The sequence below is a fragment of the Orcinus orca genome, chromosome 8 (assembly GCF_937001465.1).
Source record: "Orcinus orca chromosome 8, mOrcOrc1.1, whole genome shotgun sequence".
Classification (NCBI taxonomy): Eukaryota; Metazoa; Chordata; class Mammalia; order Artiodactyla; family Delphinidae; genus Orcinus; species Orcinus orca.
The window spans coordinates 27,036,918-27,063,537 of NC_064566.1; the positions used below are offsets into that span (position 1 = coordinate 27,036,918).

The following is a 26,620-nucleotide window of genomic DNA, read 5'->3' on the forward strand; positions in this document are numbered from 1 at the left end:
TCTCCTGCAAAGGGCCTTATTTGGTCACATATTTGCTTGATCAGCTGACTCCAAATGCCTTTTGTTTGCTTCAAAAATCACACAGTGAAGGGAATATTGATTGTGTGTGTGGGTGTGAATGTGTGTGTGTAAGAACCTTTAAATATATTCCATACACTATGAGAATAATTTTTATATCATTAATTTGAAAGTGATTTATTAATTTTGATGTGTAAGTCAGTGACATCAAGTTTTGTGCCTAATTCATATACAGAGATGTGAAATCATGATGGTAAAAAGAAATGAAAAATATGGGGATGGGGAGATTACTCCAACATTTAATTTTGCCCACAGTTTTTTTTACAAAATACTATATTTCTAGACATATTTCAAAACCTTAAGTAAACATCGTGAAATCTGAGATTTAGATTTAGGTATCTGCTGTCTGTATTTTTATCTTAAAATCTTATTTTATTTCATGTAATTTTTCCACATGAAAACTGGGAATAATAATAACGTATGCATCACGAGACTACTTCGATGTGATGGTATATGTTGAACTGTATCAAGCTTTTTAGGAATGGTCTACTAGAAATCTGTGTGTAATTTTTTTGTCAGTTTAAAAGTGTGTTATTCCAGATTCTCTGAAAAGTTGACACCAGGATCGAATTTTTTTTAATGTGTATGGATTTTAATAGAAGAAATGCCATGAGAGAAAATGGGGAGAGCTCTAGGTAAGGCTGGGAGACCTGTCAGACTGAAATGCAGGCTTGAACATGAGTGAAGGAGAGAGGAAGGGAAGACTGGGTGGAAGTATCCTAGACTGTTGTGCAGTCTAAGGAGGGTTTGGCAAAGCTGCTGGCGTATCCTTGAGTCAAAGTTGTCCATCAGAGGAGTCTTGTGACTCCCTGGGTTGGACCTGCTTTAGTATCCTTGGACATTGGTGCCAACCTGGTGATGGGTGTAAGAGCATAATAGCTTGGACCCTTGGTCAATTATGCTCCTGTAGCCAGAGGTCTGTGAAGTGCATTCTTATTGCTTCCTCCAAAAGTATACTTGACATCATCCTTATTGCCATCATCATACCCCTCTTGCCAGATGAGTTATAAAGATGTTTTTAAATGTCTCTATTTTCAATCACCCCTTCCCCCATGAGTTGATGGGGATGTTGGACTCAAATAGGCCTAAAGGCAGCACATAAGTGACCCCTGGCTGGAAACAATATAGATCTTCCAAAATAACTTCCATCTCAGAAGGGGTCTGGAAATCTATTAGAAAGTTGGGAGTAGTGGAAGTGATTGGAATACGAGATGGTATTTCAGTTTTCCTGTGGTTACACTGCAGCTCATCCTTAATTTTAAGATTAAAAGATACTTAATTTTGCTCACAGATTCCTATGTCTTTTCTAGCCTTCATTTGTCAAGTCTGATTATGTTCACTTCTTAACCTGAAAAACATTGTACCCTTGGGCCTGAACCAAGTAAGAGACTTTAGGGAGTTTAAAACACCCATTTTTATCTCCCTGTCCCCTTTCTGGTTCTTCTTAACTATGCTGTAAATTAGAAAGTGTCTTGGTCTTAAGTTTAAGCACTGACCCGGCTTCGAGACTGTCCCATATGCTGCATGCCAAGATGATGTTCCTAGCGTGGAGGCTGCCACCCTTTGTGCTGATTTCAAGTGGCAATTCAGTATAAAGTGCTCTGGAGTCTCCTCCCTAACATATATGGACTCCAGGCCACATAGCATTCAGGCCAACAGCTGAACTCATCACTAGAAAAACCAGGAGCTCTTCAAAGAGTCATTCATAATAGATAAAGTACAGTATTCACAATGTATGGTTCAGAGTGTACAACTTTGATAGGTATACATTTTAGAATGATTATAAACAGAACAATATTTTGTTTACTCTAAATCATCTTGAGAATTCAACTAAATTCAAGGGTTGCATGAATGACCAAAATGCCCTACATCTTATGCAAAAAAGCCTATGTATATGTTTATAGACAGGTGTGCATTTGCATTCTTTCAGAAGTTTGGGTTTTTTCCTCACCAGAATACTCTTTTTTTTTTTTTTTTTTTTTGCTACCTTCTGCTCATTTGTCACTCTCCCAAATTCTGTACAAGTGTCACTTCCGTGCTGCATTTCTACAGAGAATGAAGAGTAGAATGTGTAGGCTTTCGGCTGCACAATGAGATGGTGCATTTTTTCAACATATGCATACGTAAGCCTTCTTTTGTGAATGGGACTGATAGGGTCAGATAATGTTTAAAGGGAAAGGCTTTATGTCTCTCAGGCCTCTATGTTTCCACATGGATGCTCCCACACACACATAGATTGAATTATGAACAGACCCATTAATGCTGGGATCACAAAAGGTCAAGTTTTGTCTTCTTTTGCCCCCATTCACATTGCCTTTGTAGAGAGGAAAAAAAAAAAGGATTTGCAGGAAAAAAAGGTTCATGATGAAGAATTTTAAAGAACATTTTCCCCCCTTTTAGCAACATCTGTGATTGGAAAAAAAAAATCGTATCATGTAATATAATTCAGGAGTATTGTTTTACCTATCTGATTTTGGTATATGAGTTATTTCATGCATAGCATTATCTTTCAGGGTAACACGTAAAATGGAGCACTTTGAGAATAAAAGACCTTATGAAATTTTTTTTCCAATTTTAAAAAGCATTTTTTTTAAATTGAAGTATAGTTGATTTACAATGTTGTGTTAATTTCAGGTGTACAACAAAGTGATTCAGTCATATACATATATATATATATATTCTTTTTCATATTCTTTTCCCCTAAAGGTTATTACAAGATATTGAGTAGAGTTCCCTGTGCTATACAGTAGGACCTTGTTGGTTATCTCCTTATGAATTTTTAAAGTAACAAAGTTTGAGGAAAATTGGTTGGAAACTTTATCAAAACGTCAGTGGCAGGATTCTTGATATATTTTCTCCTATGTTTAAGATATAAGTTAATCTTTACTAGGGCATCTTATTTGATAGTTTTAAGTTATTAAAAATACAGGCCATGATTGCTATAATTATGCTTCACATACATTAACAGATAATCATGGGGCCAAGGAAAATGGCAAAAATGATAGAGAAATTTTTTGAAGCAACGAAGAATTTATGGGAAATGAAACTTTTAAGGTTTTAACCAATAGCCCTTTAGAATGCAAATGACATCATCAATTGTATGGTTGATTTCTGATGTCACATGAAATTCCCTATCAGTGAAAGGCTATGGATTGTGACAGTAAAACAAGTCGTATAAAGATGCTCTCAAATCAAAGCCTGAAATTCGTCCTTTTTTTTTTTTGGTGGCTTGCTGTAGCACTAGGTACAGTACATAAAATTAAAGAGAGCAGTATTATTGACTAACAAAACACATTGCATGATACTTAGTATATTTTAAAGACTATGTAAAATTATATCTTCTTGAATCAAATGATGCTGGGTATAGGTTCAGAGAGGATCGGTGCTTTCCAGAAGTAGACTCTTTCTATTTCAGGCCTTTGGATATTAGATTTTAATTTTGTCACATACCTATAAGAGCAAGTTACTTGGTCTGCTTTGGTCTCTAGCTTTGGTATGTAGAATATACTATTATCCATCGTCTTTGAGGATAATACTGCTAAAAGGTAGTATGTAAAGATAAGGATGAAAAACATTGACTAATATTGAATCATCCATCATTGCCATATTTTAAGCTTTATGACTTTCTTATAGGGTTAACTGTACTGTGGAAAGCATAGACATTTGTTCTAGAAAGTAAGAAAAGGTCTTGAATCTTGAATAGCAAGATGAGGAATGCAGTGGGTGGGGGAGCTACTTGAAGGTTTATTTATACTATTGGAGGTAGATTAATTAGGTGGAGATGACAGGATGGATTACAGGGGGAGAGACTAGGGACAGGGAGGCCACTCAGTAGGTGTATTGGTAATACCAGTAGCAGGAGGGGATGAGGAGATGAAGCCTTGGCCAGAGTATTACTTATAAGAAAAGAAAGGAAGGAGAGGAAATATATGTGTTTAGAAGAACGGTTGATAAACTGAAGCCCTGGGGCCAAAACTAGCCCATTGCTTGTTTTTCTAAATAAAGTTTTATTGGAACACAGCCTTGTCCATTTGTTTACATATTGTCTGCAGCTGCTTACAAAGTACAACTGCAGGGTCGAATGGTTTTGATGGAGACATTATAACTCACAAAGCTGAAAATATTATCTGGCTCTTATAGAGAAGAAGTTTGCCAGTTCTTTGTTTAGAAAAAAGCATTGTTTAAAAGAAAGTATATGATTGATCACATAGGGACAAATAAGAAAGATATGGGACACCAAAGAAAAATAGGAATCATTTAAATTAGCTTTATATGCATATAATGCTTCTAAAGTTCTTGGGAAAAGCTAAATATAGTTGAAGTAATATATATATATATATATATATATACACATAATATTATATATATATTTCAAATTAACTAGGTAAAGTAGAAAAGTAAATATTCAAGTCATATGTATAATAGTACAAACTTACTTTCATTGCCTTCCCTGAAATCCTCTGTGGAAGGGATAGAAATCATAGATTTAACATCAGAGTTGGTAGGGGCAAATACCATATTTTCAGCTGAGAGAGATAGAAAGACAATGAGCTGTCATTACATGGGAGACTCTTGGAGAAGGAGTTTGCATTTTATCTGTGGACACTGAAGTGAGGTTGAGAATCTATGTAGCAATTAGTTTCAAATTTTTATCTTCTTCATGTGACATAATGGTAGGAATAGGAAAGACAGGCCAAGAAAAACAATTAAAACTTGATTTGCAGAAAACTACTCTATTTAAAAATGAAAACACTGTAATAATACACCATGTACATGCGACATTATAGGTTAGCCATTGTGCTGTCCATTCTTTAATCTAATTTAATTCTTAACATGGTAAGGTCAGTATTATTCTTCATTTGTGAATGAGGTTTTTTTATTACCTGTTCAAAGCCTCTCAGTCAGTAAATGAAAGAGCCAGCATTTTAACCCAAGATTTCAAAAATCCATGCCCTGTTCACAGTCATTCATAATTCTAGGATGGGTCTAATTTGATCACTTTAAAGATCATGGATAAAGAGAATTCCTGCTTTTCATCTCTTTTAGTCACTACCATATATCGACCAGTGTTTATGTAAGAATCCAATCTATTAGAGAGAATATAAGTTTATATAACACAGTGAAGGGTCAAAGAATTGTAATGATTTTTAATTTGTAAACTATAAGGGTTAAAATATTAACTTACTATTTTTGAGTCTTCAGTATGTCTTACTAATAACCTGTAAGTCAAGTTCATATGTCTCTTAAATATTCTGATTAGAAATCCATAAATTTAAATATAAAAGGTACATGTTTCTAAGCCTTTGCTGTTTCTGGAAAAATTCTATGCATTATTCAGAAATTTGTATATATTCAAAATATTGTCTAGAATAGAGCATTGTCTTTGAGGTATGGATATTTTGAAAAATTGTATTTATGAAATTTGGAAAATTATATTTTAAAGTATTTGGAATGAAGAGAACAGACTGATTCATTTAAAAGGCCACAAAATGTTAATGAATTTAATATACATATTACAAATTTTAAAGGTAACATACAGATGGTAAAATAAAATATTCTTAAAAGGAAGGTACATGTAATAGAATTAAATATTGTCATTGGCGCATATATTGGATTACTTAAAGTTTTAGAGAGGTCTTATTCTGTTAAGCAGTTTAAAAGTCCTTGGCAAACTTGTCAATGTATATGGTTCTTTTTGTATCTAGAGACAATTTTTATTCAGCAGTTGTAAATGGGTACCTATTCCCTATTACTGAAGTACAAAGTTAGAAATTTTCCCATAAATAAAATTTGTTGATGAAGGAATGTATATATCGCCTATTCGCTTTACTTGAACATAGATCTATACTCAGATTCTTATATTGAAGTCATCTTCCCCACATCAAACTAAGTACTCAAAAATCTAATAGGTGTGACATCAACAATTACTTCTTGCTAACAACTCTTGTAATTTAACCCCTCCAGGTGAACAGGCTGATTGATGAATTGCAGACAGCTATCAAAAGCAACAGAGGTCATCTCTCTAAACTTGGCCCCCAATTACAGGCTGAGCAGGAGCAATTCTCCTCTTATGTCTACGAACACATTAAAAGCCTTCCAGCAAACACTCTTATCCCAGGAGGCCTGCAGCTCAAGGTGGGTGTCATTCTGTGACTCTCAATGGGTTCAACCAGAGACAACTGCTCCATTTGAAGACCCTTGTAATAATGCCACTCAGCTTGGATTTCTTTTTGTGTTGTCTTCCTCAAACTGGAGTTTGGATTACAAGTGCTAATACTACCATTCAGGGAATATGTTCTAAAAGAAAATATCTAGAAGTCTTTGAAATATGGGTTTATAAACTTTAGTTTTCAACCCAGAAAAGTAATTTTAATGAAGAAATTAATCATGAACATTTACATGCTTTTCTAAGAAACATATATTTTTCACAGGAGTCACTGTGTATTTCAGTTTTTAAAAATAACTTATTTGGAGAAACGGACAAGCTTTAATAATTGACAGACAGTGGCAATAGGAATTAGAGGTGAAAGGCCAGGTGACTGATTGATGTTATAACTACATTGCCAAGGAAAAGGATCTGTATTGGATAAGTGTGACAGATGCCTGGGTTCACTTGGTAAAATCAATACGTAAGAATATACTGGGAAAAAAAGGTGAATTGGTTATTTGTTAGGACAAGATGGCTAAATGTCCTAAACTACCCTTTGCTATTGCATCATTGGAAGAGAAAAAAAAAAACTCATACTCAGCTAAAGTGGTTTAGGTACTGAAAGCTTAGGGAGTTTAAATACTTTTGTTTAAGTCTGTCAAATTAAGATTGTTCTATAATCTCATATCTCATGTTTCAAGAGACTATAATTAGTAAAATTGAATTACTCAAAGTATGGCTCTTTTCCATCTAAAGAACCATAACTACAATTCTTCATTTCCTTTTGATTATGTTCATATTTGAATGTGATAACATTCGAAGTAATTGTATTTTGATCAGCCTTTATCTCTACAGTTCCCCTTAATATTCAGTCTTATTCTGCAAATAACATTATAAACATTATATTTTCTGTCTATAACTTATTTCTTTAATGGCATTCCTTGTTTACATTTTAATGAGAATGTTACCATGTAAAAATTGACCTTTGGGGAAGTGTAATTCCAAGGTAAACACGATAATATATTTCTCATAGTCTATGCTATTCAGCTAAAGGCTTAGGAAGTGATGTTCAAGACATCAAGGTCAAGTGTTCCTGTAGTCCAGTAGCATTGTTCTTTTTCAGATTTCTGACTTGGTTACAGATCCAGTCTGCCATTTTGCACCTAAATGTAAGACCTGAAACCATAAAACTCCTAGAAGAAGTATGCTTCTTGTATGCTGCCTTGGCATTAGTCTTAGCAGTATATTTTTTTGGAGATCTTCAGGCAAGGGCAACAAAAGCAAAAATAAACAAATGGGGCTATCCCAAACAAAAAAGCTTTTGCACATCGAAGGAAACCATCAACAAAATGAAAAAACATACTGAATGGGAGAAGATGCTTGCAAATGATATGTCTAAGAAGGAGTTAATATCCAAAATATATAAAGAAATCACACATCAAAAAACCCCCAAACAATTCAGTTAAAAAATGGGCAGAGGACCTGAATAGGTATTTTTCCAAGGAAGATAGTCAACAGATACATGAAAAGATGCTTAGCATCACTAGCCATCAGGGAAATGCAAATCAAAACTACAATGAGATATCACCTCACACTTGTGATAATGGCTGTTATCAAAAATATAACAAAAAACAAGTGTTGGTGAGGATGTGGAGAAAAGGGAACCCTCGAACACTGTTGCTGGGAATGTAAATTGGTGCAGCCATTATGGAAAACAGTATGGAGGTTCCTCAAAAAATTAAAAATAGAACTACCATACAATTCAGCACTTCCACTTCTGGGCATTTATCTGAAGAAAACGAAAACAGTTATTTGAAAAGATATATGCACCCCTATGTTCATTGCAGCATTATTTAGCCAAGATATGGAAGCAGCCTAGGTATCCATTGATAGGCAAATGGATATATATATACACAATGGAATGTTAGCCATAAAAAGAATGCAATCTTGCCATTTGCAACAATGTGGATGGACCTACAGGGTATTTTGCTAAATGAAATAAGTCAGACAGAGAAAGATAAATACTATATGACAAATAGTAAAAGACAAATACTATATTCCACTTATATGTGGAATCTATAAAACAAAACAAACAAACAAAACAGAAACAGACTCATAAATACAGAGAACAAACTGGTGGTTACCAAAGGGGAGGGAGTTGGGGGGGGTTGGGCGGAATAGGTGAAAGGGATTAAGAGGTACAAACTTCCAGTTATAAAATAAATAAGCTACAGGGATGTAATGTATAGCACAGGGAATATAGTCAATTACCTTGCAGTCACTTTGTATGATGACAGATGGTCACTAGACTTATCATGGTGATGAATTCATAATGTATATAAATGTCAAATCACCATGTTGTACACCTGAAACTAATGTTGTATGTCAACTATAATTCAATAAAAAAATAAAAAGGAAAAAAAGCCAAACAAAAGCAAAACCAAAGATTCCTGCAAACCATACTTCTTTCATTTCAGAGCCCCACATTTGCCTTTCCCTGTCCGCACTTGGCCAGGCCTGGGGGTCAAGGGAACTTTCATTTTATTTCTCCCCTCTTTTGAGCTTCCTCTTTCCCCATCTGCTCTATGATATAAATCCCATGTTTACATCAAAACTCTCTGGTGACCTGCAACACAAACCCTCTCAAAGCATTTCAAATAAAAAGAGGGTTTGTTGAAAACATAAAGGAATCTCACAGAAATGAAAACCAGGAAGTACAGCCGATTCTCACAAGAAAGTCACTTCTTTTCCATATCTCTTTCTCCTGAAGCCCCATAGTCTCTCTGCTCCTCATGTTTCTGAGCTTTTTCATTTCTCATTTCTTTCTGCAAGCTGGCTTTCTCTTTTTACTCCTTTGTACATACATGGAGGAAAATTATGGCCCCTAGCTCTCCCTAACTGTTAGGTTTAAATGGCCATCATCATCTGACGAGAGTCTTTGTGTCTCCTAGTTCAAACCATTTAAAGAGAGAATCTGTTTGGGTCAGTCCAGCCTTACCTAGGTCCCTGACATTAATTCAACTACCTATAGCCACTGAGTGGGCAAAGGCAGGGTCGTGTACAACACAGGGCACATAGGACTTTCCAGTAATTAGTCTAGAAAGGCAAGTTGGTCTTGGATGCCCAAAGTGACTGACATGTTTTTCATATAAAATTAAATGGAACATTGTAAATAAATTATTGTGTATTATTCATGGTAATGCATTTTCTCCTTTCCCTCCAACCCCCATATTTTTGGGAGCAGATGTTTGGACTGCTGGAAAAGATATAGAGATCTGTAGTTTTCTAAACGAGTTCTTACATCTGAAATAGCTAGGTAGTAGAGACAAAACTGGATTAGCAAAGTATACCCTAAGTATTCAGAATTGCAGGTCTCTTAGAATTGAGGAGTTTTTCCATACTCTCTAGGTGAGGAGAACTTGCTAATTCCAACTGGAGAGATATTGAGCATAGGTCACAGCAGCATACCATCCTCTGTTAATTCCAGAATCAGTTCATATCAGTAGCCTGGCCAAACTCTGTTTCCATGGAGTGTGAGTGAACTGCCCTTTTTTGGAGCACTGTCTCTAGCCCACTTACCTCTGAGTCACTGTGGGCAAGGGCCGTGACTTTTGTAGTTATGAGCAACTTTATCCCACCTTGTAGCGTGTGCTATGCAGAGTGTTAGATGATATATCAATCAATCCATTTTCCATTTATAACTGAAAGGCATGGCTCCAATAAAACCTATTTTTCCCCTTTTCTATTCATTTTGATAAAACTGTGAATTGGAATGATTATCTTTCTACTTTTCTCTATTTGATGATTTGTATCACTGTTGAATACATATGTGAGCCCAGGACTCAGCTTCAAGAACCAAACATAATATATTGTAGTCATCATCTTCTAGAGCTTCTAGGTGTTCAACTAGGGGCTGTAGGCAGGGTGTGATCCAAAAGTCCCCTGGGGTGCTTTTTCATGTTATGTGTGGTTGCATTCACTTTTTCACTGAGCTTATCATCCTCATCATATCTTTCATTGATAATTTTATCTATTTTTTAAAAATTCTTTTCCCTTTTATTTATTTATTTATTTGGCTGCATCGGGTCTTAGTTGCTGCACATGGGATCTTCGTTGAGGCATGCAGGATCTTTCTTTGCGGCGTGCGGGTTCTTTGTTGCGGTGCGTGGGCTTCTATCTAGTTGTGGCATGTGGGTTTTTCCTCTCTAGTTGTGGCCCGCGGGCTCCAGGGTGCACTGGCTCTGTAGCTGTGGCGCACGGGCTGTCTTGTTGAGGCACACGAACTCAGTAGTTGTGGCACGCGGGCTTAGTTGCCCTGAGGCATGTGGGATCTTAGTTCCCTAACCAGGGATCGTACCCGTGTCCCCTGCATTGGAAGGTGGATTCCTTACCACTGGACCGCCAGGGAAGTCCCTCATTGATAATTTTAAAATAGCAGCTTTTGGTTAGGTCTTAATATTAGAAGATCACCTCTTTTTTTTTTTTTATTGCGGTACGCGGGCCCCTCACTGTTGTGGCCTCTCCCTTTGCGAAGCACAGGCTCCGGACGCACAGGCCCAGCGGCCATGGCTCACGGGCCCAGCCGCTCCGCGGCATGTGGGATCTTCCCGGACCAGGGCACGAACCCGTGTCCCCTGCATCGGCAGGCGAACTCTCAACCACTGCGCCACCAGGGAAGCCCGAAGATCACCTCTTAAAAGGACATGCTCTGTGTTCCACAATGCCTCAGTTCCATTTCTGCATAATACAGTATCCAGTTTAAATAGACACATTAAGACAAAAGACCGAGAATAGTTTCAGTTTCCATCCTGCCATGGGAAAGTTCCTTGTTAAAAAAAAAAAAAATTGAAAACACAACATACCAAAATTAGAAGAATTTTAGGAAAAAGTTATATCACCCGTAATCACATTATTCCTTATATAACCATTCTCACCCTTGCATATCATTTCCATATGCACTCATATGTAGTCACAACCCCAGCATACACTTTTTTGTATTCTGGTACATTCTCTTTCCATCACATCATAGCACCTTTTAAGTTGATGAGATTTCTTATTGTTTTTACCCTTAGTGGTCACACTCAATGTGCGGCATAATTTACGAAGCCCTTCAGGTAACAAGCTTTTGGAGCAATTTCTTACTATTCCAAACCTTCTCTTACCCCATATCCCCTGTCACTGCCATCACCCTCAGCCTTATGAGAACATCTGCTACAGCCATGGCTCAGTGACTTCTGCCTTCCCAGTCCTGTCCTTTCGCTGCAACTCCTCTTCCTCTTCATCCCCATGGAGATGCTGTCAGAAATGTGAGTGTTTCCCTGGGAGAGCAGGAAAGAAAGGATTGATAGGAAAGGCTATTAGCAAATCTGTAGGGGATGGTGGGTGGAAAAACTAGTAGGAAGGTGGGTGATCTGACAGGCAATTGATGAGCAAGAGTGTGGGATGTGTGAGTAGGTGGGAGAAAGCACAGGGGAATGAGCAGAAGATGGGTACAGGGAAGTCCTTTTACTGGAATTAGTAGTGCTTTTCACGCACAATTGGTCAGTGATGCTTTGTGGGTTATCTTCCATTTGCTGCCAGTAGAGGCAGATCCAGTTTCTCTGGGACCTAGATCTTGTAAAATTGGGGGGAGAGGAGCCTCTTTAAAATTAGGCCTGAAAGTGACTATTTATTTAGAATGAGAAAATAAATCACAACAAATTAATGGAGACTTGGAGATTCAGATTCTTTCTTCCGTGATGTTTTAAGGTAACTTATCAGACATTCTTACATAGAAATACTCTGATTACTACCTGGCTTCCCCTCCCCACCTATTGATGCTTTACAGCTTCCAGCACTCTCAGCTTTTAGCATTCTCAGGAGCTAGAGCAAGTTAAGGGTCCTGAGGCTTAATGTCCACTAACTTTACATGAATCCACTCTGGCTGTGAGCAAGGGAAATATGGTGGAATTTAGTAACCTGGATAAAAACAAGATTCAGAGGGCCGTGATTTGGAGATTTTTTTAGCATTTCTGTTTTTATATTGCTTGGTTATAGTGTTCTCTCCTAGCATATAGAAATTTAAGTTTTTAAAAAGGGATAATTCAGAGATTTACTTTTAAAGAATGTCTTTGTCCAGCATCTAGTTCATCCTCTAGGTAGTATGTATCTAACAATTTTTATTCTTCCAATTACAGAATAAAGAAAAATTTAAGTGAATAGTCCAATAAACCCATACATTATTAAACACATATGTCTACAAGGCACTGTGCTTGGTACAGTGGGAAGAGGCAGAGAAGCCTGCAACGCCTTTTTGGCCCAAGGCTGATTATTTAATTTGAACAATATGACACCTCCTTTTGAAGACAATAAAACTAATGTGTAGGTCTTCTCAGCTTTTTACTACAATTTCATTTTAGTTTACGGGCTTGTTTGTATTTAGAAAATGGGCTAATTTCGTTGATAACAGAAAAGATGCTAATTTTTATCTGTAATACCTTCCTGGCCTTTCCTGTGCTTTGGAGACTTGAATTTGCTCTACCAAAGGCACAACGACACCATGAAACCATCTGAGATTTGTATTCTATTTTGTGACCATTTTTAAAAAGTTTTAAAGTTTTCTAACCATATATATCCATATGTAAAGTTTTCTAACCATATATAAAATTTAATAGGAAGTTTATTTAAATATTTAGGAGTCTATGGAACAATTAAATGAATTAAAGAGACAACTGAGGTCAAGTGGTGAGACTTTTTTGGGGGGGGTATGGTGTCATCACTGTTCTGCATGCATATTATGTTCTTATTTCCATTGTACATTCCTTGGTCCTTGTCTTTCTGTTTAACCACTTTTCCCATATATGTATTTACAATCTCTGAGCTTCTCTGTTATTTCACCTACACTATTTGGGTAAACAGTGGGACAACAAATTTAGGATATGCTCTAAGTACAAGTAGTAAAACATACCAACTTAAAACTTCATTTTCAAAGGAATTGTTTCTAGAGTAGTAAAACTGGAATATTCAATGTTATTGTTGTGACTTCAAGAACATATATTAAATGTTGGACAAAATGTGATGGAGATAATCAGTTTTCATATGTAGATTTCGCCAAGGCAAATGTTGGACTGTCCATTTTAAAGGCAAGTAAACCTTAGATCCCATGAATGCCTGCTAACATCTCATGGGATAGCTGTTAGCAGTAGGCACTGAAATATCTCACCTAACCTTCTTTCCAGTGCTCTTTTCCATCTTGCCTTCTTTTCTTTTCTTTCTTTTTTCATTTTTTTGGTGGCCTGTTGGGGGGTGGGGGAATGTCAGTGTATTCACCCCACCCTATTTCCTGACAGGCATCTGCAGCCAGGTGTAAATCTCTATTTGCAGGAAGATACAATATTCCCTTCCTAGACCCAATGAAGAGAAAAACTGAAAAACTGTGTCTGTATCAAAATCAGGGAAGAGCAATTGGTTGGGCGGGGCATAATCTCCCATGCAGAGCCGTTGTAATGAGACAGGCTTTCCCTGTGCAGTCCTGACAGTCTTGAAGGTGCCCAGGGAATTGCCAGGTGGGCAGTCAGCAGGGAAAGTCCACAGGCCAGAGCTGGATTACTGTCCTAGCAGTTAGGCAGACTAAATGCAATCACTGAACCTTACTGCTGCAGGCACACTCTCTCTCTCAGGGAGACTGTCCTTCTCCATAGCAGTTAATTTGTCTTTACCTCTCAATTAGCTTTTTCACAGAGTGTTTGAGATGCTCAAGTCACTGAGATTCTCTTCTTGCATATGCTCCTGTCCCCTGGATTACCCACTGACATCTATGTTAGCTCGACTCACCATGAATATTATCAAGCATTAACTCATCATTTGAACATAGAAATGAATGCAGATTTTCTAGTAAGTGCAAATGAAGTGATGCATCTATTCCTACTTCAGATTCTACCTACAGCGTTGATAATGTTTTATGATAAAAAATGGATTTTTAAAGAAATGAAAATATTGTTTTAGGCAATAAACTTTTGCATAGGTTTTAGTTACTCAGAGTATCTATTCATATTAGGGGAAAAAATTACCTTCCCAGGCAGATTTGATATATAAAACAGAAACCGAATAGCATTAAAAACATATACTCTATTGTAAGATGAGAATATGATCTCTGAGGCTGAGAAATGGGGAAGTCTGATGATTTGGCTCATATTTAATCGTATAGTATTCTTTTCCTTAGTAAAATAGAATTGGGGGGATGTGGCTATGCTTTTCTCATCAAAAAAGCCCTTACTTTCCTTGAGAAGAAATATATTGAGCCCAGGAACTTCGAAAAACCTTTATTTACCAAAATCTGGTATATAATGTTCAGCTACTGACAGGACCCACATACCTGATATTGATATTTTAATCCCAATTAATTATAATTTTAGGCACAAAATTAATTTAGACAAAGTGAAAAATCTTTGTTCCACTTCTCCTTGAAATATTCTCATTTATAAAGGGCTTTTTTTTTTTTTTTCGCGGTACGCGGGCTTGTCACCGTTGCGGCCTCTCCCGTTGCGGAGCACAGGCTCCGGACGCGCAGGCTCAGCGGCCATGGCTCACGGGCCCAGCCGTTCTGCGGCATGCGGGATCCTCCCGGACCGGGGCACGAAGCCGTGTCCCCTGCATCGGCAGAAGGATTCTTAACCACTGCACCACCAGGGAAGCCCCAAATGTTGGCTTATCTTTAATCTTAATTGGCTTTTAAAAGTTGTAAAAGTAATTTATACAGTACTTTATTAAATTCAAGTAATGCACAAGGTATGCAGCAAAATGAAAAAGGCCCTGTTGGCTCCATTGCTATTTCCTAGAGTTGTGTTGTCAAGCAAATATGGTAGGTCCTGGGCTTCCCTGGTGGCGCAGTGGTTGAGAGTCCGCCTGCCGATGCAGGGGACATGGGTTCGTGCCCCGGTCCGGGAGGATCCCGCATGCCGCAGAACGGCCTGGCCCGTGGGCCGTGGCCGCTGGACCTGCGCGTCCGGAGCCTGTGCTCCGCAACGGGAGAGGCCGCAACGGTGACAGGCCCGCGTACCGCGAAAAAAAAAAAAAAAAAAGAATCCACCTGCCAATGCAGGGGACAGGAGTTCGAGCCCTGGTCCAGGAAGATCCCACATGCACAGAGCAACTAAGCCCGTGTGCCACAACTACTGAGCCTGCACTCATAGGGCCCGCGAGCCACAACTACTGAGCCTGTGTGCCACACCTACTGAAGCCCACGTGACTAGAGCCCATGCTCTGCAACAAGAGAAGCCACCGCAATGAGAAGCCCGCGCACTGCAACAAAGAGTAGCCCCCGCTCGCCGCAACTAGAGAAGAGCCCGCGCACAGCAACGAAGACTCAACACAGCCAAAAAAAAAAATTAATTAAAAAAAGAAAAAGAAATTACTTGGCTTAGAACATCAGGCAAACACATTTACCTTGCCACTATCTTCTATATAATTTTAAACATTTTCATGTAATGACTTTAGCGAGAATTGTAATTGGATACAAAGAGATTATTTTTTGCAGCATCATGCACCTTGTTTTAGAAATTTTACTTTGTCAGAAATGGGGTTGGGGAGAAGCCCTTTAAAAAAATTATGACAAAGCAGTGAAATGTGACTTTAAATGCTTAAAGGAAAAGAACACAGGCCCACTCCCAGGGTAACTGTGAAGCTGATGAGGGCATCTTGCAGACCTCTCCATCCTTGGCCCCCCGTGGCCTTTCCTCCATACCCAACTCCAACCCCCCAGTTCAGGCTGTCAGGTACCATCCTTACTTCAGGAAAAAGGCATACCATACTTTCTTTCAAGCTAAGACAGTATCAAACCTTTTTTTTTTCTTGGATCAAAGATTTTCTTGGAATGCCCTAAGTAAAGTAAATGAAAGTAGGATGTACCCCTTTTGAAGCCAGGTTGGTGGTTTTCCCCACAGACTCACTCATCAGGTTTGATCTCCCACTTTGGACCACAGCTCCCCACTCTCACTCCCCTATCCACCAGCCCTACCCTAGGCCCTCTGAGGAATTCCAGAAAGCCAAGATTGAAAATCCTAGCCTCAAAGATCAATAACCAATAAAGTCAAATATTATTTTCTCTCATAGGGCTGTGGTATTTCAGTTGTGACAAAAGAGTATCCCTCCAACTGGAATTTCAGCTAGTATTGGAAAGTTGATGTGAGTGGTATTTTGGGGTCAGAGTCTTTTAGCCCACTCCTAAAATCCTACACCATCGGCAGTCACCCACTTTATATCTTCTAAATGGTGGGCTGTGCTGCAACTTACAGAGGATATCTAAAATGTCTCTTTTAAAATAAATTATTTTCTTAAATATACCTTTTCTGAGCTTTAAAACAATGTTATTTGATTTTTGATTCAGGTCCCACTTAGACTGGTGAAGTTTAACAGTGAAATAACTTGTCTTCACATAAGTGCATTTTTATTTCTTGGGACAAATGTACTGTCTCCTTACCTGTTAAGTACAGTTTAAAGATATCTCTGTTAGGCATTAAAACACATTTTCCTATATGCAGTATAAACATACTAATTCATTATTAACTTTTCATTGCCTGAATCTCATAATTTTAATATTTGCTTTGTGATTATCTTCTTATCTGAATATTAAAATTAGACATGTTTACAGTTTGATTTATAGTATATTATACATTTGAGAAGATATAGAAAATGTGGACATTCTATAAACTATCTCACAAGTCTGTAACAATAAAAAAAGTAATAGCACATTTATTTGATTTAATGTACATACAATGTTAGTTCACTTAGAGTGAATTTTCTATCTCTAAAGGTGACTTTGAGTTCTGATTGGATAGATTTTTTTCATGGCTAATTAGCTTCTCACATAAGAAAATATTCCGTTTTAATTTTCATGTTCTTTGACTTAGGTAAAAAACTTCTATAAATTACTTTTCTATACCTCTAAAAATTTTCAGATTGTAGGATCTCTAATCTTAGATATGAGTAAATTTTGATGTTTGTAATTTAAAACATCGTAGGGTATCATGCTAAATGAAATAAGTCAGACAGAGAAAGACACATACTGTGTGATCTCACTTATATGTGGAGTCTAAGAAAGCCGACCTTGTAGAAACAGAGACTAGGATGGTATGTACTAGGGGTTGAGGTGGGGCTGGAGGTGGGAATGGGGAGATATTGGTCCAAAGGTATGAACTTTCAGTCAGAGGATGAATAAGTTCCGGGGATACAATGCTGAAGACTGTGATTTAGTTACTAATATGTATTATTTACTTGAAAGTTTTAAAGAGGGTAGATCTTAAATATTCTTACCACAAAAAGAAATGGTAATTATGTGATGTGATGGAGGTGTTAGCTGACCCTGGTAATCATTTAGAAATATGTAAGTGTATCAGATCAGAGGACTTGATTTCTAAAGATCTTGCTGCCCCTTATGAGTAGATTTGCACTAGGCAAGTCACTTAACCTCTCTGAGACTCACCTATAAAATCCAGTTGCTTTGAGTATTGAGTGATTTAAAGGTGTGCGCACTCTACACTGCGAATCACTGTGCACGTGTGTAGTGGATGCCATGCCACACTACCTGGATTCCCTCTTCAGGACTGAGATAACCACCCCCCACCTCCAGCTGCCAAACCTACATTCTTCTCGGACAGTTGCCCTTGGTGTGAAGTTGCTGCTTCTCCAAAGATTAGGCCCCCATCCTGAGGGCAATCTGCATCCAATATTTGATTGGTGGGCAGTGCAAAGCCATGCTCCCTGGCCTCAATTCTGGACGACTCTGAGGGGCCATCCCAGGTCTAGAGCTCCCACCAGAGGCCTCTGTTGCAAGTACATCACAGTTTACCTTCTCCCTCTGCCCACTCCTGTTTCCTCACTCCCCTCACCTGGGTTGTACCTGAGAACGCTCCGCAGGAAACTTCCCGCAGGTAAATTTTGGTCTCAGAGTCTGTTTCCTGGGGACCCTACTCCAAGACAACACGTAAGCTAACCTTTTCCCAACTTATTTAATTATTTCACCTGAAGTACGCCAAATAGTTTTGTGGGGCTATTTTATATTCCTTTCCTTCACCAGACCTCTAGTAGTAAATCCTGTTACCGTACAGCCTCCCAACTTTTGGCAACACACTGCGGTGTCATTTTCCTATTATTGCCTCTTGACAGCATTGCCTCCTGAGGCATTTTGAAGCTTAGGTGTTTGGCCTTCCACTCACGCACAGAAGAGCTTCCTGGGTGGTCTGTCCAGCCGTTATAGAGAGTTTGGGAACCTGCTGGTCCCCGACAGCTAGCTCTTAACCAGACTTACAGCATTAAAGGCCAATAATGGCACTGAACTAGGCCTTATACAAGTCCTTAAATAGGTGTCATAAATGATGCCAGACAAACTGGCCAAAGAACCACATCCTATTCAAGTCATCTTCCCCCCGCGTGGTTTACGTTTTGGTCACTGCCTCTATAAAACCTTCACAGTAAATACAGTTCTTTTGATAGTTTGTAAACATTTTTGTGCCTTCACAGAAACTACATATGAAGTTATACTTAGGTTAATTTATTTACATCCATAGATGCAGACATCACGGTCCAGAAATATTAGCCTAGCTACAAATTTTATTTCCCAGCCCCACTAATGAACAAATTACTCTGGAATGAACGACAGAAATTGACCATTTATAACCAAGTCCATTGTTAATACTCTGTTCCGAGCCGCAGTCATTCACCCTTCGGATAACTTTTGCTCCCTGGAGTCTACTCTCCACCCAGCAGCCCCGATGCTCCTTTGAAGTCAGATCCTGTTACTGCTCTGTTCCAGTCCCTCCAAGGATCCCCCATTTTGCTGCCCACCCCTTAACCCTCTGATTTCACGTTACTTACCCTTCTTCTCTCTCACTCTGCTCCCATCACACCAGCCTGCTTGTAGCTCCTGGAACATACTGGGCACGTTCCTGCCTTAGTTTCTTTGCTCTAGCCTCTCCCTCTGCCTCCAGTGCTCTTCTGCCAGCTATCTGCTTGGCTAACTCTCTCACCTCCAAGTCTTTACTCAAATCTTTCCTCTCTTGAAAGCCTTTTCTGATCACCTGCTTCATATGGCGACCACCACCCATCCCACTCATTGATCCTAGGCCCTATATCCCTTCTCTGCTATATTTCTTCCTCTTTACATGGCACTTACCACCTTCTAACTTCCTCCAAGGTGCATTTACCATGATACCCATGTACCTAAGTTTCAAGGCCCCTTTCCTGCTTAGGCCCCTTCCAAAACCCTGGGAGAGGCCCTAGCAATGTGTTCACATGGCCACATGTTTCTGTAAAATTTGCAAATATAATATATTTTAACTACAATTGACTGAGAGCATTGTCTGTTTCCACTCCAACTTCCTCTCTGTCAAGTTTTCCCTTGCACCAGCTGGAGCTGAAGTGGTTGCAGGCATTTTTGAGGTCTGGCTAAAGGGAAGTTGAGTTGAGGATACATTTAGTTTGAGCATAGTGGGATGTAATTATTGGTGTGCAGTCATTTCCCTGTATCGTAGTTCAGTTAGGGCTAAGCCACCCTGGTATGGGAAGAGCTTCTAGGAAGATGGCTACTACCTGCTGGCCATAGAGTGTATTGCTTTTTGACTGTGGACTAGAGTGCCTGTCACCAAAAGTATATGGGTGGTGGAGGAAAAACATAGTGTGAAATTAACAAAGTCAAGTAACTTGCAGAAAATCCTTCCACATTTTACAGCTCATATTTTAAAGTAAACTATCAAGCTTTTCCCAAAGTTGACATCAGTCCTAAAAATTTTTATGAAATGACCAACCAAGTTGTGTAGTTGAGAGAAATTTTTCTAATCAATAATAGAAATTTTTTGATTAACCATGCAAGAGGGAAGATGGAATTATATTCCTATTCTCCTTATAGAAAATGTTACAAGATTACCAAATGAAGAGGTGATTGAAGACAATTCAGCCAAAAAATGTGCATTGGATAGTAAATTAATGAAAATATTTTGTGACTTTTTCTGGATTTTGTCATGTTTTTTGCTATGTGTGAGCTTTTTAATATGTGTAAATTGTTGTAATTTCTCATTTTAAATAAATATTTTGTATCTAGTTTTCCATTTGTAATTTTGCATTTTGTTTTTGTTAATGAAGGCCCACCAAGTTGTATAAACTTCAGACCTCACAGACCTGGATGTATCCTGACCTTGCTATATGATTTCCTTACTTGTTCTGTCAGGAATCTTAGTTCACTGGTATATCTTAAGCACTTGAGCAGTGGATGGCACATAGTAGGCACTCGATAAATATTTGTTGAATGAAGAATTGATTAACAACATTACAGTGAAACATTGGTGTTAACCTAATTTAATTCTGCTGAAGAAAAGTCATTGTTGACATGAAGGAAAGTAAAAAGACTGCAGTTCATGGGAAACTCCTCCTAGAAACTCTGTACTTTGTGTAACTAAGGGCATAGAAGTAAATTCCTATTTATAGGTATTTTTTTCAATAGTCATTAGCTACAATGTTTTTGAAAGGATCTGGACCCCCCCCTTTTTTTTTTTTTAGATTCTATTGCATTACTCCTCAGCTAGGGACTCAAGACTAGCCTTTAGCTGGCTTTTTGTATCACCCTACTTCAAGGGTGAGAATTTAGTTTTAGAACTATAAGGAGGTAATGGCATGCAGATAGCCACTAGGAAGCAGTTGGTTTTTCTTAAGCCAAGGATTAGGCAGCAGGAAAATAAAGGTAGACTATTTTTTATTTTCCTATATAAACTCTGTTTAGAGAGCTATCTTTGTTTAGACATTGGACAATAGAAATAAAAATACTTCTCAGGCAAAGGAAGAAAAAAATAGAATACTTAGATTAAAAAAAAATGGTCATAGTGATACAGACCTTAAAAATAGGAGCTGAGCCTTAAGAAAAGCAGAATGTCATAGAATTTCGGCTTGGGGAATTTTTACTTTTGTAGAAATACAGAAAAAAAAACATTATATGAATGACTAGTGGAGGGCAGATTTCTTTCACTTAAACTCCTAAACTTTTACTTAAACAATAAAGCACCTCTTTTTTCCTTATGCCCTCATAGGGCTTTTAGAGGCCAGAGCCTTTTTTTTTTTTCTTGAGAACACTCTTTTCTGGACATAGAAGGGAAGGCTTATTAACAGTAGTGAAGAAAGCAGTAAGCTAATGAAGGTCTTAGGTGTTGTCCAGGTCCTTTTTGCTTTCTCAGTTTGACAGCACTCACACAGCTATTTTCTAGAATATAATTTGCTGCACTCCAGTTCCACATCTATCAAGTCTTGACAAAGGAACATCAATAAGTTCTCCAAACCGAGCCTTTGTCAACACTAACCTTGCAGAATGCGATCCGCCTAGAATTGTGAACCTAATTGCTAAATGGCTCTGTTGTTTAAGAGGGCCCTGAAGAGATTGTTGGGACAGTAAGCTTCTCCTCCCACATTATTTCCCATAGGTTTGTAGGCAACAGTTGGGTTTACAAAGTTCCTGGCTAAAGTAGAGAGATTTCTTGCTCAGAATTGTATCTTTTCTCAGAAAAGAGGTTTAAAAAATCCCCCTTAGCAAAAGCTACTGTAGAGTGTGGAGCATCAATGCTCCAAGGCTGACAGCTGTACCATCTCCACTAGGCTGTCAGTACCATGAAAAGCACAGAGTGGAGGAAATCCCACCATTCTTAAACATTGTTACTCTTTTTTTAAACCTTTTTTTTTTTTTTGCCTAAAGCCTGAGGAAGTGCTATTGAAGCACATTATTTCCTAAACCAGGTTAGGACTAATTAAATAACTCTCAAACTGTCTCAGAAGTAAAACAGATGGTTTTCTTTCTTATATTTAAATAAAATATTCTCCCAAATTATCTTCTCTGGAGATAGCACTAGAAATAAATAAAATGGTTACTCTGATGTGATAGGTCTATCAGAAAGGGAAGAAAAGAACTTTTGAGAAAAAAATACAGTAAAAAGCAAGGATTTACGTTACTCATCAAGCCTCTATCGGCCTGCATTCTCTCTTGCCTGGTGAATGACACACCCCATGTGGGCCCTCAGCATGGTCAGAGGACGGTGTTCACTCTAGTGGAGGCTTCCTTTGGGACTGGTTTATTTGGATACCTTTGACCAGAACATTAGCTAGCATTTTCTTTTTCCAGATGAGCATTGCATAATGCAATGTTCTGAATTTTATCTCTGTTCTCAGCAACTTGTTGCTTATATGCACTTAAAATGGATGGCTTTCATTGTACCTTTATGCAATACATTTGTCAGGTTGGATTTCCTTTCAGTGAGTCAAAAGATGAGCTGAACACTGATATATTTTAAATATAAATTAAACATTCCTTACATAATTGATGGCTTTATGTTCTTCAAAAAGAATGAAATGAGCTAGTTAATTGGTTGCTAGCTGACCTTTCCCTGACGCTTGCCCCATGTAAGCATTCGGTGTAGTCAGTGATTCCTCCTTTAATGTCTGTGTTTCCTTCTATTTTAAGATTGCAGGGAATGACAGTCAGGTTAAGGACACTGAAACCAAAAGGAGAATCAAGGGACTTCCTTTATACTATTCTAGTCCTGTTGCTTTTCATTGCCAATTACTCGCATGTGCTCATACCGGCCATCTTTGCTTTACACAGTTAACCATATGCGTGAGTTTCAGTCGGCACTGTACTGTGCAAAATCAGGACTGCTTGTGTTTATATATGTATTTATATGTATTTATATGTATGTATATGTGTGCGTGTATTTATTTTTAATTTTGAATGTGCTTATTTTTCAGATATTTGAAAATGGTAAAGACACTGGAGAGATCTCTGTTTGTATCAGTGAAAAAGATCTGGGGCCCAATAGCCCAATTCAAACTGGCTATATGATGGAAAGAGTGAGTTTACTGACTATTCATTTATGACTGTGAGCACCTTCCAAGTTACTTCTAGTTAATTTAGACAATTACATTTTTAAAGTTGTTCAGAAAAGATGAATCGTTTGCTGATCTGTAAAGATGTATAGTTTCAAGCTTGACTCCTGGATTCCGGAGGTTCTCAGCTTTAGTATAGTATTAACTCCTGACCTCTTACTTAATAGCATCTTAATCTTCATTATGCTTTTATGTGAAAATCTGTCTACACTGGACTCTGGAATTGACCTCTTGTTTACACATTGAAAAGAAGTGACATGATATCCAGTGGAGGGTGTGTTCTGCGTCTAGGGTATTTCCAAGCCCTAGACCCTGAGCAACTAACACACAGCCTTGGTCTTCTCCTGTGCTCGTTGTGAGCAAGTCCAGATGGTTTATCTTAGGCATTCTTACCTTTTCCTATTTTCCAGACAATTGGGATGTTTCTCAAGCAGAACCAATATGTTCAGGGTCTTTATTTTGGGTCTTTGTCTTGCATGAAAGGACACTGAATACCCTGTTGTTTACAAATTGGGGTTATTCGCCTGAGCGCACACCAGTGTTTTGGGCTCTGTTGCTTGACCTTTGTTCAGAAACTTGCTCCATTTTTTCCCCCTTCAGTTCAGTACCCTCAGACTTACCTCTCCCTGGTGGTATCCATTACCTGGACTTCACAGTCAGTCACAAAAGCTGATCATCCGATCACTAGCTGAGCTCAGAAGAGATGGGAAGTGCTACCTTGATTGATTAGAGAGAGAATGATAAAGAGCCTTGGCTGGTTTTCTTTTACCATCACATCCCTGACTATACACATCGCCATGATACAAAAGGCTTCCCAGAATGCTCTACTTGTAAATTCCTCTTTTCCACATTAGAATATTGTCCTTTTTGGTTCATATAAAAAATTGAAGATGGAATTTATGTTAGATTGCACAGGAAGATATTATTCTGTAGAAAGCTTTTGTTGGCTAATGGCACACTGCAATTGATCTGTGGTTTGCATCTATATGCAAGAAAATTGGGGGAAAACCTTTAACTAGGGGCATTATAAAGCTTTTTGGGAGAGCCCTTGTGACACCCAAAGACGACTGTTCCCCTGGTGCACACTTGTCTCAATCACTAGCCTAAGATGTTTCACACTCTTCTCAGGTCCCTGAACAAATTCTTATCCTATAAAGGCCTGGTGATGACAACTTTAAAGATAAATGGGTGAAGATTATCACTGTTTTTGGTCACTATAGCCCAGCCCTCACCAATGACCTAGAGATGAAAGACATTGAGGCCTTACCTCCTGTAGGCTGTCGCATGCTCATCTTTGAACACCTAAAATGCAGTGTGTTGCCAAGTTGAGAAAATAGAGATTGCAGTGCAACTCCTGTGAAAGTGAATTTGGCTAAGTGGTCAGGTGTTCACATCCCTTCTACCACACACTCCTGTTCTTTGTGTGCTTATTTCTCTCCTGGATCAGGCCTTAAATTTTTTATATCTTCTCCCTTTACAAAAAAGGAGATGCCTGTAAAGCAAAATCACTGTGATTTAAAAAATGATCAACATTACTTGTTTTCTGAAATAATAGCAAAACCACAAAAAATAAGCTCAAGGGCTGAGACCACACAGAAATAAATGTAGGGCTTTATAAATACAGTCCATGGATTTCAAACCTTTTTGTGGTTCCAGTGAAAAAACAAAACACAGATTTTTACTATTCTAACACGTTGCCTATTATATTCCTAAAGAGAATAGTAATCATTATTTTTAACTCAAAGGACTTGGCTATGCTGGATGAAAAGTATTAACTTTAATGAAAGGAAAGATGTATCATCATTTTCAGCCCTTCTGATGCTCAAGGCTAAAGTATCTGGTCAGTGCAGAGCTGATAGAAACAACATAAAGCTGATGAAGTTGGAGATAAGATTATTTATCCCTAATTAGGGCAAAGCCTAAGCCTTAAGCCTTCTATAGATGTAGTTGCTGGTCATAGAAAATATTTTACTCGGTAAAGAGTTTACAGCCAATAGGTGAGGAAACTGGAGATATATGACAGGCTTGCACCTTTCCTTTTCTCTGGGCCTCGGCATTTAGCACGTCTCAATATACCTTCAATGGGAATTAATAGAAGGAGCAAAAAAGGCACCCTGAACAGCAGCTAGGCAAGAAAAGGCTACAACTATATCCGCATCCCTGCCGAGATTACAGAGTAACAAGAAATTGAGAGACACAAGAACTGACAAGGCAGAGAAGAAAAGGAAGCCTGTGACAGAAGGCTGGGGGGAAAACAGAGTGATGGATAGTTGGGGCACAGAGCGGGAAAGAGCAGAGGCCTAAACACTCAAAGGTGACAGATAATGATGAAAAATATCTTTTAAAAGTCCATGTGCAACACGGTTCAGCCGGATTTACTTTTATTTGAAATATGCCTTCAGTTAGAAATATCTTGATAATTTAGAGATTCTAAGTATAAGATAGAAGCAAACACAGACAATGCTATTATTTAACATATTAAATGATAGCATTTCATACTTCACACTTCGATTACATCTTATTTAAAGCTTGAAAACATCCCCTATTGAAGCCACTCGCAAGCTTCTGCAGAGCTCTTAATTAATACATCCAGGAAGAGTTCTTCTAAGTGAATTGGCTGGCGTAAGCCGGAAAGTCATGTTTATTTTGCAGTCCTGTCAGTGGTGGGTTGTTCCACCGTTGGTTACCTGAGGTTAGTCTCGGTGATGGGAGATTGCTGATTGTAAAACTTGAACATACTCTGGAAGGACCCAACAGAATGTGTAGCTCAGACAAGAAAAGCATAACCCTTATCAAAGAGGACCGGTACCGTGTGTAGAAGCTAAATGCTCTTTCTGTAAGACTGTCACATCTGCTTTCCGTCCCCGTGCCAAGGGGTCAGAGCTCAATCACGAGCCTGTGGCACCCCCTGCTGGTTAAAAGCCCATGCTCATTTTGTTACTTTACACCGAGCTAAACATTGCCATCATTTCACACTTCTTTTAACATTCTGTATGAATTTAATTATCATTTGTTTGGACTTCATCTGTTACGGAGTAGAGACAGTTTATCACAGGTGTTCACATTTTACGTTATTTCTTTTTCTTCTTCATTTCCACACCCCTCCCCACCACCAGTTACTTTTCAAGATTCATCGAAGACTTCAAGGTTCTTCCATCAACCCACCAGGCCTCAATTTTTCTTCAATCCGGCTTTTCGACGAGCACGGTCAAGAAATTAAGAATCCACTTTCGCTGAAGAATGGGCAAAAAATTTGGGTCTCTTATGGTAAAGCATACAGGTAGGAGCAAGGTGTTTATTCTCAATCTTTCTGGGACAAGCTAATTTAAAAGGAGAGTTGAGAAGCCAAGTAGCACCCTTTATAAAAAAAATTATTTTGAATTCCAATAAAATTCCAGGGGCATTTTTTTTTTTTGTGAGGCAGTATTGTTTGTGGGATATGACATCTCTCTCTCTCTTTCCCCCACCCCCCTGACTTTCTGTCTTAATGCCTTGTCATAGTTC

At 38.4% G+C, this 26,620-nt stretch overlaps 1 protein-coding gene across 1 annotated transcript in view; it reads left to right on the top strand.

Annotated features, from left to right (window-relative positions):
• Window positions 1-26,620, top strand: part of LOC117199012 (doublecortin domain-containing protein 1-like) — a 105,821-nt gene that overhangs the window by 29,020 nt on the left and 50,181 nt on the right. Inside the window, exons 3-5 of the mRNA XM_049713819.1 lie at window positions 6,043-6,213; window positions 22,979-23,080; window positions 26,233-26,396. Of these exons, the coding sequence (XP_049569776.1) occupies window positions 6,043-6,213; window positions 22,979-23,080; window positions 26,233-26,396 (437 nt within the window). The remainder of the gene's footprint in view (window positions 1-6,042; window positions 6,214-22,978; window positions 23,081-26,232; window positions 26,397-26,620) is intronic.